Source organism: Terrapene carolina, unplaced genomic scaffold (genome assembly GCF_002925995.2).
Source record: "Terrapene carolina triunguis isolate 2854851 unplaced genomic scaffold, T_m_triunguis-2.0 Scaffold136, whole genome shotgun sequence".
Taxonomy (NCBI): Eukaryota; Metazoa; Chordata; order Testudines; family Emydidae; genus Terrapene; species Terrapene triunguis.
In genome coordinates, this window is record NW_020664487.1 from 1025340 (window position 1) to 1037663 (window position 12324).

Here is a 12324-nt window from a genome sequence, read left to right on the forward strand (position 1 = left end):
AGCAGTGGGAGGAAGCAGGCTGAGGCCTCCACTGGAAGCAGTGGGGGTAGGCAGATCAGAGACCTGTTCTGAGGCATCTCTTGGCAGTGTCTGACTGGAGGCGGATTGGGTGGGTGGGCAGTAGGTCACCTTTGGTGGTAAATTGGGAATGGGTCCTCTTTGGTTCTTGAAGTGGACAGGTCTCTCCTGACAACTGGGGGTCTTCCAGAGCTGGTGTGAGGGAGCATGAGGGAGCGGTTATCCCTGGCTACTGTGTAGAGGAATAAGGTTCCAGGCTCCCTCCCAATACCAGCGCTTCAGACTCTGGTCTGGGGTTGGGGAAGCAGACACCAGTGAGAGGACAGGTGGGCCATGGTAGCTGCACAGGTCCCACTTGGTGCAGCAGCAGCTTGGTTTTCCTCATGTGCTACTGAAGTGCCTGACAGAGAGGGGAGAAGACTGTCCTTAAGATTCTGGGGAGGGTAAAGGGAGTCACATGCCAAACTAATTGTCTCATTCACCATAAAAAGCATGTGTGTGAGAGAGAGAATCTTTAGGTCCTCTCCCCCCAGCCTCCTGCTGCAGAAATGGCATGGGCTGCACAGTCCTTTCAGTCTTAGCAAACAAACAGTATATGTTTTCACTGCTGTCTTCACAAGGAAAAGGGCTAGAGACTTGCAGTTAAAAACAGAGCGAGCTGAGGTTATCCTTTATGGTACCTAGAGGCCAGCTGTGTTAGCAAGGGGATTGCATGCGTGTGAGCCTGAAATATAAGGTGCATATTCATAAATAATTAGTTTGTAACAGGACTTCAACAGATATGGAATCAAAGAGCCTTGCGTAAAGGAGACTCTGAATATTGAAAAAAGGGATTTACCTTGGGATCCACATTTACTATTTTCCTATCGCATTTGTTCTTGAAGAGTAATCCACATGCATTTTCTGCAACCACTTGGTAATTTGGACTGGCATTTGAATTGCTGACATTTCTATCCCAGTTGTAAAAGCTGTGAAAATATAAAACATAAATGCTACCACTTTAATTGATGTCATACTTTCAAATTAAGGGTCTGATTCAGACCGCCTTACTGATGCAAAGTAGCTCCTTATTCCATGAATAGCCCCACGGAAGACAGTGAAATTCACTGTGGAGTGAAGTGCTACTAAACTAGAGTAAGGCTCTCAGAATCTGCTTCTACATGTCTGTTCTGTTGCGTTCGGTTGGTTAAAAAAGAGCCTCTGGCAAACTAAAATTGGGCCCTGTGGGTGCTAGCATAATATATTTAGTAGTACTGCTACTAAAAGATTCATGCACAGGGTTACCTATCGTAGGAAGCAGTCTTGGTTGAAGACTACTACTGTGACAGAAACAGCTCTGCCAACCACCTGAAAGTGCTTAGACCACACTGTGAGAACTAATTACACCTCTACCCCGATATAAAGCAACCCGATATAACACGAATTCGGATATAACGTGGTAAAGCAGCGCTCCGGGGGGCGAGGCTGCGCACTCCGGTGGATCAAGGCAAGTTCGATATAACGCGGTTTCACCTCTAACGCAGTAAGATTTTTTGGCTCCCGAGCACAGCGTTATATCAGGGTAGAGGTGTACTTCCCCTCTGTATCTCATCGTAACTTTGTTACTGAATTGTTGCTTTCTTGTTCTTGTATTAATGTAATTTTGGTAGTATTTTAGCTGCTGTACAGCTCCTTTTGGGCTAAATACAGATCGGGTGCTGACTGAGCATGAGTGTCCAAGAGAAAATTCATTAACACGATGAAGAGCTCCTTAAAAAACCTGCGCATTTCAAGTCTGTGACTGGTTCTAGAGCCAATATTCAAATAGGTCTATTATGCTTGCAGGCCTCTTTGTTACAGACCTTGTGTGTGTCATTACTGAACTCCGAGCAAGAGAAAAATCACAATTCGAATGTGTCAAATACAAAATTAAAACTGAACAATTTGAGCAATAAATTAATCAGTCTTTGCTATATGTATTTCGGGATTTCTGAATTCTAGCAGGTTCATATCTCTCATTTTCCTCCTTTTAATTTTAAGAAATAATTCTTTGGGCAAGTGACAATGAAACCAGTGAAAGATCTGCCAAGTTTCCAAGCATGTGGGATGTACCAAAATGGCTGAGAGATTCCAGCCCTGCTTCTGTATTTCTTAACACTGCCCGCAGTGCAGCTGCAGCAAGAATGCCGATTGTATATTATTTGTTGGCGTAGTAGTGGTGCAGGATGTTGTGTTAGGGAAATCTAAAGAGAAGAATGTGAGACAGACTTACTTCTCATCAACCAGATCTAGCCTGGGCAGATTCTCACCTTGGAGATAGGCAGGGTAGGAAAAAAAGCCCACCCAGATAATGGAATGACTAGCACAGGCACTGAAACCCACTTTGTGTTCTCTTTGTACCCGGCACTTACACAGCATCCTCCATCTAAGGATCTGAGCGTGCACTGCAGATATTTATTAAGCCTCATCACACCTTTGTGAGATAGTTAAGACAAGTATTATTAGAGCTTGTTAACAGAAGTGGGAACTGAAGCACAGAGAAATTCAGCGATCTGCCCAGGTTACACAAGTCAAGGGCAGCGATGTGAACAGAACCTGGGAGTCTAGAAGCCCAGTCCTAACCAGTAGAGGGAACCCTGTATCATTAGATGGAGTCCTGTAGCTGTCTCACACTAGTTGTAGACTTCACTGGTCAAGGCTCTTCAGCTGTGACAATCCTGGCGAAAGCTGTAAACTGGATTTTGGTCCCCACTTGCATTGGAATCTGGCTGCTCACCTTTTCCAGGGGGTGAAACTCACCCCAGTGAAGAGGGCCTTGCTCAAGGCCTGATGCACTCTACAAGTTCATTACACAAGTTTAGGTGAGGCTTCAGTGGTGTATAGGACCCTCAGTGCACTGGGGTAAGATTCACCCATAATGCACCAAATGTCTGACACTGCCATGAAAGTGATATTTCCTACAGAGACTGCCAATCACCTGCTGACCAAAAGAAAAGGTGACAGAGAGCAGCTGGGTGTGGGCTTTGTTGGCCCAGACTTAGCACTGGCCACTTAAATCAGCAACAAAAGTAAAAAGCAAAGCAAAGCAAAACAACAACAGTGTAAAAAGGGCTTGTGCCTGTTCTAGCCCCACCTCCCATCCCACGGGGTTAGATTATTCTATAATGGGTTATTTTAGTCAAAACAAGGATCAGTTCCTTGATTCAGTTCTCTAGTATTCCCTCCCTACCACACATACAGCAAGATCAAACTATTCCTCATAGCAGATTGGGAATTCAGTCAAAAGCTAATTATAAACAATGATGGCTTGACAGCTTTTTCCAGTTTGTGGTTCCATGAATTTGCAATGTGAGCTATCCAGCTTCACTTCCCCTCCTTATAATTTAACTACCGACTTTCTAGAGTTGGGCAGCAAAAGAAGGGGTGCTGACGGGGGAGACGTAGGACAATGAAAGACAAAAGAAATGGAAATCAAAACCAAAACACCCACCGTTACCCTGAACGAAATGACATCCTCATGATTTGTGCCCTCCAGGAGTATCATAGTAGTAATCATTTTAATAGGGGGAAAATTGGCATTCTTAATGTGCTTGCCAAATATGACAAAGTATCAACGTACTTAGATTGGATTTGGCCTGTCAGTCTTTTCGTAGCTTTCTGGAGCAAGCGAGGTCAATGTCTCAGTAGGACACGACACTGTGTAATAGAGCACACATGTCTGACTCCATGCCAACCACTGTTTTATAATAAGATGCATGTCTCAGGCCCTTGGTTAGACAGGAACATGCTACTTTTTTCAAGTAAAACAGTTTAAGATGCTGGGTTTTGGCTTTCTTTTTAAACTTTAAGCAGCTTTGATTGAAATAAATACATTTGCCAAATGATTGCCATGCTACAGTGTGATTCATAATGGTGCTTTGGAAAACCATGGCAGTTCAATTTGCTAAGTAGCTACTGTGCAGTGTAACTGTTTTTCATGAAGATTTTTGCTTTGCTCACTGTTGGTATATTGTTATCATAAGAACAGAAGAACGGCCATACTGGGTCAGACCAAAGGTCCATCTAGCACAGTATCCTGTGTTCCGACAGTGACCAATGCCAGGTGCCCCAGAGGGATTGAACAGAACAGGTAATCATCAAGTGATCCATTCCCTGTCACTCATTCCCAGCTTCTGGTAAACAGAGGCTAGGGACACCATCCCTACCCATCCTGGCTAATAGCCATTGATGGACCTACCCTCCATGAAATTATCTAGTTCTTTTCTGAACCCTGTTATAGTCTTGCCCTTCACAACATCCTCTGGCAAAGAGTTCCACAGGTTGACTGTGCGTTGTGTGAAGAAATACTTCCTTTTGTTTGTTTTAAACCTGCTGCCTATTAATTTCATTTGGTGACCCCTAGTTCTTGTGTTATGAGAAGGAGTAAATAACACTTCCTTATTTACGTTTTCCACACCAGTCATGATTTTATAGACCTCTATCTTATCCCCCCTTAGTCATCTCTTTTCCAAGCTGAATAGTCTCAATCTTATTAATCTCTCTTCATACGGAAGCCGTTCCAAACCCCTAATCATTTTTGTTGCCCTTTACTGACCCTTTTCCAATTCCAATATATCTTTTTTGAGATGGGGCGACCACATCTGCATGCAGTATTTAAGATGTGGGCGTACTATGGATTTATATAAAGGCAATATGATATTTTCTGTCTTATTATCCCTTTCTTAATGATGCCCAACATTCTGTTTGCTTTTTTGACTGCCGCTGCATTTTGAGTGGACGTTTTCAGAGAACTATCCACAATGACGCCAAGATTTCTTTCTTGAGTGGTAACAGCTAATTCAAACCCCATCATTTTATATGTATAGTTGGGATGATGTTTTCCAATGTAAATTACTTTGCATTTATCAACATTGAATGTCATCTGCCATTTTGTTGCCCAGTCACCTAGTTTTGAGAGATCCTTTTGTAGTTCTTCACAGTTTGCCTTAACTATCTTGAGTAGTTTCGTATCATCTGCAAATTTTGCCACCTCACTGTTTACCCCTTTTTCCAGATCATTTATGAATATGTTGACTAGTACTGGAGGAAGAAAAATACATGTTGAAAGTTAGCTAAAAAGATATGGCCTGATTCTCCTCTCAGTCCGGTGTAAATCAGGAGTGATTCCATTGAAGTCACTGTGTTGCACTGGTGTAAATGAAAATCTGGCTCACAGGGTCAAATTATGCCTGGATCTTGGGTGGTGGGATAGGGTGACAGGAGTCTTTCCCCTCTCTCAGTGCACCTGCAAAATAGGCAGCTATAAAGCTGGAATCTGATACCTTTAATCACCTGGATCGGCGGGTAGTAATCGATCTATCGGAGATCGATTTATCGCGTCTCATCTAGACGCGATAAATCGATCCCCGAACGTGCACCCGTCGACTCCGGAACTCCACCAGAGCGAGAGGTGGAAGCGGAGTTGACGGGGGAGCCGCGGCCGTCGATCCCGCACCGTGAGGACCCGAGATAAATCGATCTAAGATACATCGACTTCAGCTATGCTAGTCTCGTAGATGAAGTTGCGTATCTTAGATCAATCCCCCCCCCCCCCAGTGTAGACCAACCCTTCGTCTAATACCATACTAATGACTGGTCCCATTTAAATCAATGGGATTGCTTGTGGAGGGAGGGAGTGATGAAGGGCCTCAGAAGCTGGTCTATAATTTGACTCCTCACTGTGCTCGGGATTGCAAAAAGCGAGAGGGTGTCTAGCACTGCAAGCAGAGCCAACCTTCGAAAACATTTCAGCTTTGCCTTTGATAACAAGATAACTTTACCATGGTGTTAGCGGTATTCCTGTACTTCATCTAGGCAACACCTGGGGAATAGTGTGAATGGAGCCATAATGTCATTTAGTCACAAAGGCATTTGAAAAGTTTTCAAGGATGACCACTGTATCAGCCCAGAGGAGGTACGCCTGAGTTAGGGCAGAGATGCAGCCATGGTTCCACCCGCCTGCTAAAAGCTGGACAGCTCCTGCAGGGTTGCTCCGGGGCAGTACAGATCAGACCTTTTTAAAGGTGTTGCCAGAGTCTCTTCTCTGTATTTTCCCCAGCAACCCTGGAAACATAATCAGGGAAATCCTGGCTCCATTGAGGTCAATGGCAAAACACCCATTGACCTCAATGGAGCTGGATTTCACTCAATATCTCCCTCCATCGCTACTGGAATGCTACACATGCACTTTAGCCCATCACTCTAGGATATCACAGAGCCATTGTGTGGCTCACAAGCACACAGAGTAACACAACTCCATCAGAAATAAGTTCATACTAATAAGTAATGGCCACGTGTTTTAAATATGTCCTGCCGTTGTACTAACTCTAAAGGAGCTGTGAGATTGCTTTGTCACTTTAAAAATCCCTGGATTTGTTTTTACTTAATAGGCATTCTAGAAAGTTGCTAGGTACACATTACATGAGATTTCTGAAAACATCAGTCTACTACAGGTTTCCATTCACTTTTAATAATAAAAGGAAATGATTTTAGCAGATAAAATAAAAAAAGAACAAGTTAAAAATCACTTAGAAAAGTTAGATGCTTGCAAGTCACCAGGGCCTGATGAAATGCATCCTAGAATACTAAGAGCTAATAGAGGAGGTATCTGAGCCTCTAGCTATTATCTTTGGAAAATCATGGGAGAAGGGAGAGATTCCAGAAGACTGGAAAAGGGCAAATATAGTGCCCATCTATAAAAAGGGAAATAAAAACAACCCAGGAAACTACAGACCAGTTAGTTTAACTTCTGTGCCAGGGAAGATAATGGAGCAAGTAATTAAGGAAATCATCTGCAAACACTTGGAAGGTGGTAAGGTGATAGGGAATAGCCAGCATGGATTTGTAAAGAACAAATCGTGTCAAACCAATCTGATAGCATTCTTTGATAGGATAACGAGCCTTGTGGATAAGGGAGAAGCTGTGGATGTGGTATACCTAGACTTTAGTAAGGCATTTGATACAGTCTCGCATGATATTCTTATCAATAAACTAGGCAAATACAGTTTAGATGGGGCTACTATAAGGTGGGTGCATAACTGGCTGGATAACCGTACTCAGAGATTAGTTATTAATGGTTCCCAATCCTGCTGGAAAGGCATAACAAGTGGGGTTCCGCAGGGGTGTGTTTTGGGACCGGCTCTGTTCAATATCTTCATTAACGACTTACATATTGGCATAGAAAGTACGCTTATTAAGTTTGCGGATGATACCAAACTGGGAGGGATTGCAACTGCTTTGGAGGACAGGGTCATAATTCAAAATGATCTGGACAAATTGGAGAAATGGTCTGAGGTAAACAGGATGAAGTTTAACAAAGACAAATGCAAAGTGCTCCACTTAGGAAGGAAAAATCAGTTTCACACATACAGGATGGGAAGAGACTGTCTAGGAAGGAGTATGGCAGAAAGGGATCTAGGGGTTATAGTGGACCACAAGCTAAATATGAGTCAACAGTGTGATGCTGTTGCAAAAAAAGCAAACATGATTCTGGGATGTATTAACAGGTGTGTTGTGAGCAAGACACGAGAAGTCATTCTTCCGCTCTACTCTGCGCTGGTTAGACCTCAACTGGAGTATTGTGTCCAGTTCTGGGCACCACATTTCAAGAAAGATGTGGAGAAATTGGAGAGGGTCCAGAGAAGAGCAACAAGATTGATTAAAGGTCTTGAGAACATGACCTATGAAGGAAGGCTGAAAGAATTGGGTTTGTTTAGTTTGGAAAAGAGAAGACTGAGAGGGGACATGATAGCAGTTTTCAGGTATCTAAAAGGGTGTCATAAGGAGGAGGGAGAAAACTTGTTCACCTTAGCCTCTAAGGATAGAACAAGAAGCAATGGGCTTAAACTGCAGCAAGGGCGGTTTAGGTTGGACATTAAGAAAAAGTTCCTAACTGTCAGGGTGGTTAAACACTGGAATAAACTGCCTAGGGAGGTTGTGGAATCTCCATCTCTGGAGATATTTAAGAGTAGGTTAGATAAATGTCTATCGGGGATGGTTTAGACAGTATTTGGTCCTGCCATGAGGGCAGGGGACTGGACTCGATGACCTCTCGAGGTCCCTTCCAGTCCTAGAATCTATGAATCTATGAATCAAGCACACAAATCTAGACAGAGAGCCAAAATCCTGCCCTAGCGCCAGCAAATCAGGCCAGTGAGGAGCAGCAGACATGCCGGCAGGTGTGTCCTCTGCGCAAGGAACCCTGCCATGTAAACAAAGGGGGAAGATAAATGCCAATATATCTTTATAAAGTGATGGGAGGTGTCCAGTGGGGTGCCACAGAGATTGGCTTTAGGCTTGATTTTATTTAACATCTGAAGTGGCGTGCCAGAGCAGTTCTAAGATCAAAGCGTTTGCAGAGCTCCTGTTGGTGATGTAACCCTTTGATCCTACCCACTCCTCGCTCCACTGACTCCTGATCCCCCCCGCAAGCCACATGCTGCTCCACCTCCCCTCTTGGTTCTGCCTCTTAGATTGCCTCTTTTCACCTGCACCAAATAACAAGAGGGAGGGCCTAATTTTTAATGATGAGGAGAACCTGCAGCTGCCATTAACCTGATTTGAAGCTATGTGCATGCTCAGCATGTCTGAGAATCAGGCTTGGATTGTTTATGGTGGTACATAAGCATATTACTAGGAGCACAGGGATGAAATTGAGCAGAGGTAAATTTGTAAAGGTTGTACTGTGAGGGGGAGGAAGGTGATGAAAAACCGAGCCACTCCCTGTTTTTTAAACTCAAATATTCTCAGATAGTTTTCTGTAAGACACATAGCAGGTAGAGACTATAAGATGTGATACAGGAGTCTGATCGGCACTTTTTTGGGATGACCTATGTAACTCACTTGTGGTTTCACTACTCATGAATTATGCAGCTTCCTCCAACACATGCTGATAAAACCTTTATATGACAACCATGCCTGGATCTGTATATTTACAGATATTGGATCGGATTCTCCGACTCCACCTCAGAGATACCTACACCAGTTCAAAGTGGGTGCAAAGTGCTGGCCACTGTCAGAGACCGGATACTTGACTAGATGGCCCACAGGTCTGATTCAGTTTGGCAATTCCTAGGTAAAGTGATGTGAAATGCTACCATTCTGATTTACTACCGTGTTATACCCACTTTTCACAAATATAAATGCCCACACAAGGTGCAGTGGAGAACCAGGCCCAGAAACTTGAATTGATTGCTCATTTTTTGCTGAATCAGCAGACCTGGTGAGTCCGGTGAACAGGTCCTCTCTGTTTTCACTCCACGGGCAAAGCTTTCTTGCCATTGCCCCAGGGCCGGCGCTTCCATTTAGGCGACCTAGGCGGTCACCTAGGGCACCAGGATTTGGGGGGGCGGCATTTTGCCGCCCTCAGCGGCAATTCGGCGGCGGGGGGTCCTTCCACGCTCCGGGTCTTCGGCGGCAATTCTGCGGCGGGTCCTTCACTCGCTCCGGGACCCGCCGCCAAAGTGCCCCGAAGACTGGGAGCGCGGAAGGACCCCCCCCACCGCAGAATTGCCGACGACGACCGGGAGTGCGGAAGGACCCCCGCCTAGGGCGCCAAAAACCCTGGCGCCGCTCCTGCATTGCCCTACTAACACATGTCACTGTTGTTCTGGAAGTACCACAGCTAGGAATGAGGAAGTACTTTGTCCCCATTTCGTTCTCAACTTCTCTGCTGGAGGCTGCCAACAAAGTTGCCACTTCGTATCAATTGCGAGGGTGGGTTTGTGATGTGGACATTTGTTCAGTAAGAACAGCCTGGAGACAATCAACTGAAAGACAATCAATTTCACCTAGATCACTGAACAGCCAGGAAATCTGGGGCTGGATTTGAACCGAATACCTGTAGATCACATTCTTTAACTCATTCCTAGTCATCTGACCTGTAAATCAGAAGCAGCCAAATATTTCCCAGCTGAGGGTTGAAGACTAATTGTTATAAAATAAAGTACCTGTTGCTCTTTTCTGTAATATTACAATGTGGCCTTTATAGACTGCAAGACCTAGCATGCAATACTCCCTCTTGAGTAATACTCCCTGTATAGTCTCTACTGTGATCAGAATGGAGCATTGCACAGAAATGTATGGTATTCGCTGCCTGCTTCACTTCTAAATTAAAGATGTGGGTGGCTGCAGGCCACCTTATAGGAACTCTGAGCCACATCTAGTATGTGAACTGAATTTTGGTCATCCTTTCTGTAACCTAATGTGGCTTTACGGAGCTGGCCTAGCATACAACAGCTCTGAGCTGTAAATCAATGTCCTTTCATTTTTTGTGGTCATTAGTAAGTGTCCTGAATACTATACTATTTAGAAATCATTCTGGTAGCTGAGATATTTTTCATGTAATCTGCTCAGCACTTGCATCATTCCTTTTGAGCTACTATTGTATGGCATTTGCATTTTGAGGATGAAGGGCAGGATTAATAAAGAAATATGAAAGCAATAAAAGAAAGGAAATTAAAGTCCTCAGGGTTCAGGCCCAATCCCAAGACATGATGAAACTCCTGTCAGATTCCAGAAGCTATCTTCTAATCACTCAGAATTTATTATCTTATTAGTTCTCACCACTTTTAAAAGAAGAAAAAAAGTTATAGCCATGGAAACCTGAAAGCTTTACCTTGAATCCAAGACAAAGAAGCTAAATGGGAACATGCAATGGCTGAAGGAACAACAGGATGAGTAGCTTATACATATTGTGCAACCAACAGAGTCATTGAAGGCCTTTTGGAAGTTACATATAGGTAATAGAGATTAATAGATATCATCAATGTCTTTCTTCTTTCATATCCAACTATAATTTAAGATAAGATAATTAATAGCCAATAAATCAAACAATTTGGTTTTTTTTCTTTCATTTTTTAGAAGGGTTTTGGTAGGTAGTTCAGAAAACTAAAAATACAAATCTCTATTATGGGCAATTCCATAGCTGGGAGTGTCTCGTGTTAAGTGTGCAAAAGTGTCACTTGCAAAATGCAGATGTGCTGTCCAATCTGTTCTAGTCTCACAATAACTGTCCCGATGTGTCAAGATTTTGGACACTATTGTTTTGACACCAATGAATGTTGAGTTGACTTATTATTGATTTACTGAAATCATTCTTTCATTACCAAAGAAAGGGGACATTATAATAATTTATAGTGGCTTATCTGGAAAGAAAAGCAAGGGGTCACTATAGAGTTCTTAAGTTTAAACAGCCCACATTAATCATTATTAGTTTCCTTTGCCCATGAATAAAGACTGACAGGCCCTGATTCAAACAAGCACTTTAAGGTCAGATTTGAAAGGTGTTTAGGGACCTGAAGATGCAGATAGGTGCCCAGTGGGATTTTCAAAAAGTGCCAAGTGCCTAATTGCCACTGACATCAATGGGAGTTGGGCATTAGGCACCTATATATCTTTAAGTGTCTAAATACCTTTAAAATCTGCCCCTAAGCCCATACTTAACTTTAAACACTTGCTTAAATTGCATTGAAGTCAGTCCTTAGGTGGATCAGGACCCTAACATGCAATGATGAGCAGGAAGACCTAGGGAGAGGGAACAACAACTAGAAAGGTAGGGGACTTTGTAAAGGAAATGTTACAGTATTGTATTGTTACAGTATTGTATTGATTTCAATATGTCTCTTCTTTGTGGAGTTGGGCCAGCTTCCTGAATATTTTCCTTTTTGAAGGAAGCAGGGTTAATATCCATGAATAAATCAATCTCTTAGATCAAAGTTTGATAAACTCTCCAAGATGGAAACGCTGGATCTTTTTGAAGGCATACATTCAAAGCCTTACATAATATATGCATATATTTCTCTGTCTTTCTTTCTGTGGTTTCTTCAAAGGGTTGTCTTCCTTTTCAATTATAATCTCCTTAGGCACTGAAGAAGTTCAGTCCAGAAAGAATCAATCTATAGAACCGTGCACTAAAATTTCCTGCCACTAGCCACACTGGCAAAACAACAACAACAACAAAAAACACATTTTTGGGCTTTGCCTCAAATATATGCACCTCTTTTGACAAAGCCACCCTCCATGCTTGAAAATTACCTCTCTCTCCTGCCCAGGTAAAAAGCTTCAGAAGCCTCACTTCTGGCAAACCTTTTAAGACCCACAGGCCGGGTTCACAAAGAGACTCCTCACAACAATTTGTTCCCTTAATCATCGCAGCGGAGCTTTTCAAAGCAGTCTAAGGGGGATTTAGACACATATCTGCCATTGAAATGATTGGAAGATGTATGTTGGAATTCACTTAAACTGCCTTGAGATTCTCAGGCCAACTTGTATCTCCAACTTGGACATCCT

General features: G+C 43.2%; 1 protein-coding gene across 1 annotated transcript in view; it reads right to left on the reverse strand.

The window, feature by feature from the left end:
• Nucleotides 1-12324, reverse strand: part of CFAP299 (cilia and flagella associated protein 299) — a 392772-nt gene that overhangs the window by 4102 nt on the left and 376346 nt on the right. The window contains exon 5 of the mRNA XM_026653347.1: nt 857-986. Within this exon, the coding sequence (XP_026509132.1) occupies nt 857-986 (130 nt within the window). The remainder of the gene's footprint in view (nt 1-856; nt 987-12324) is intronic.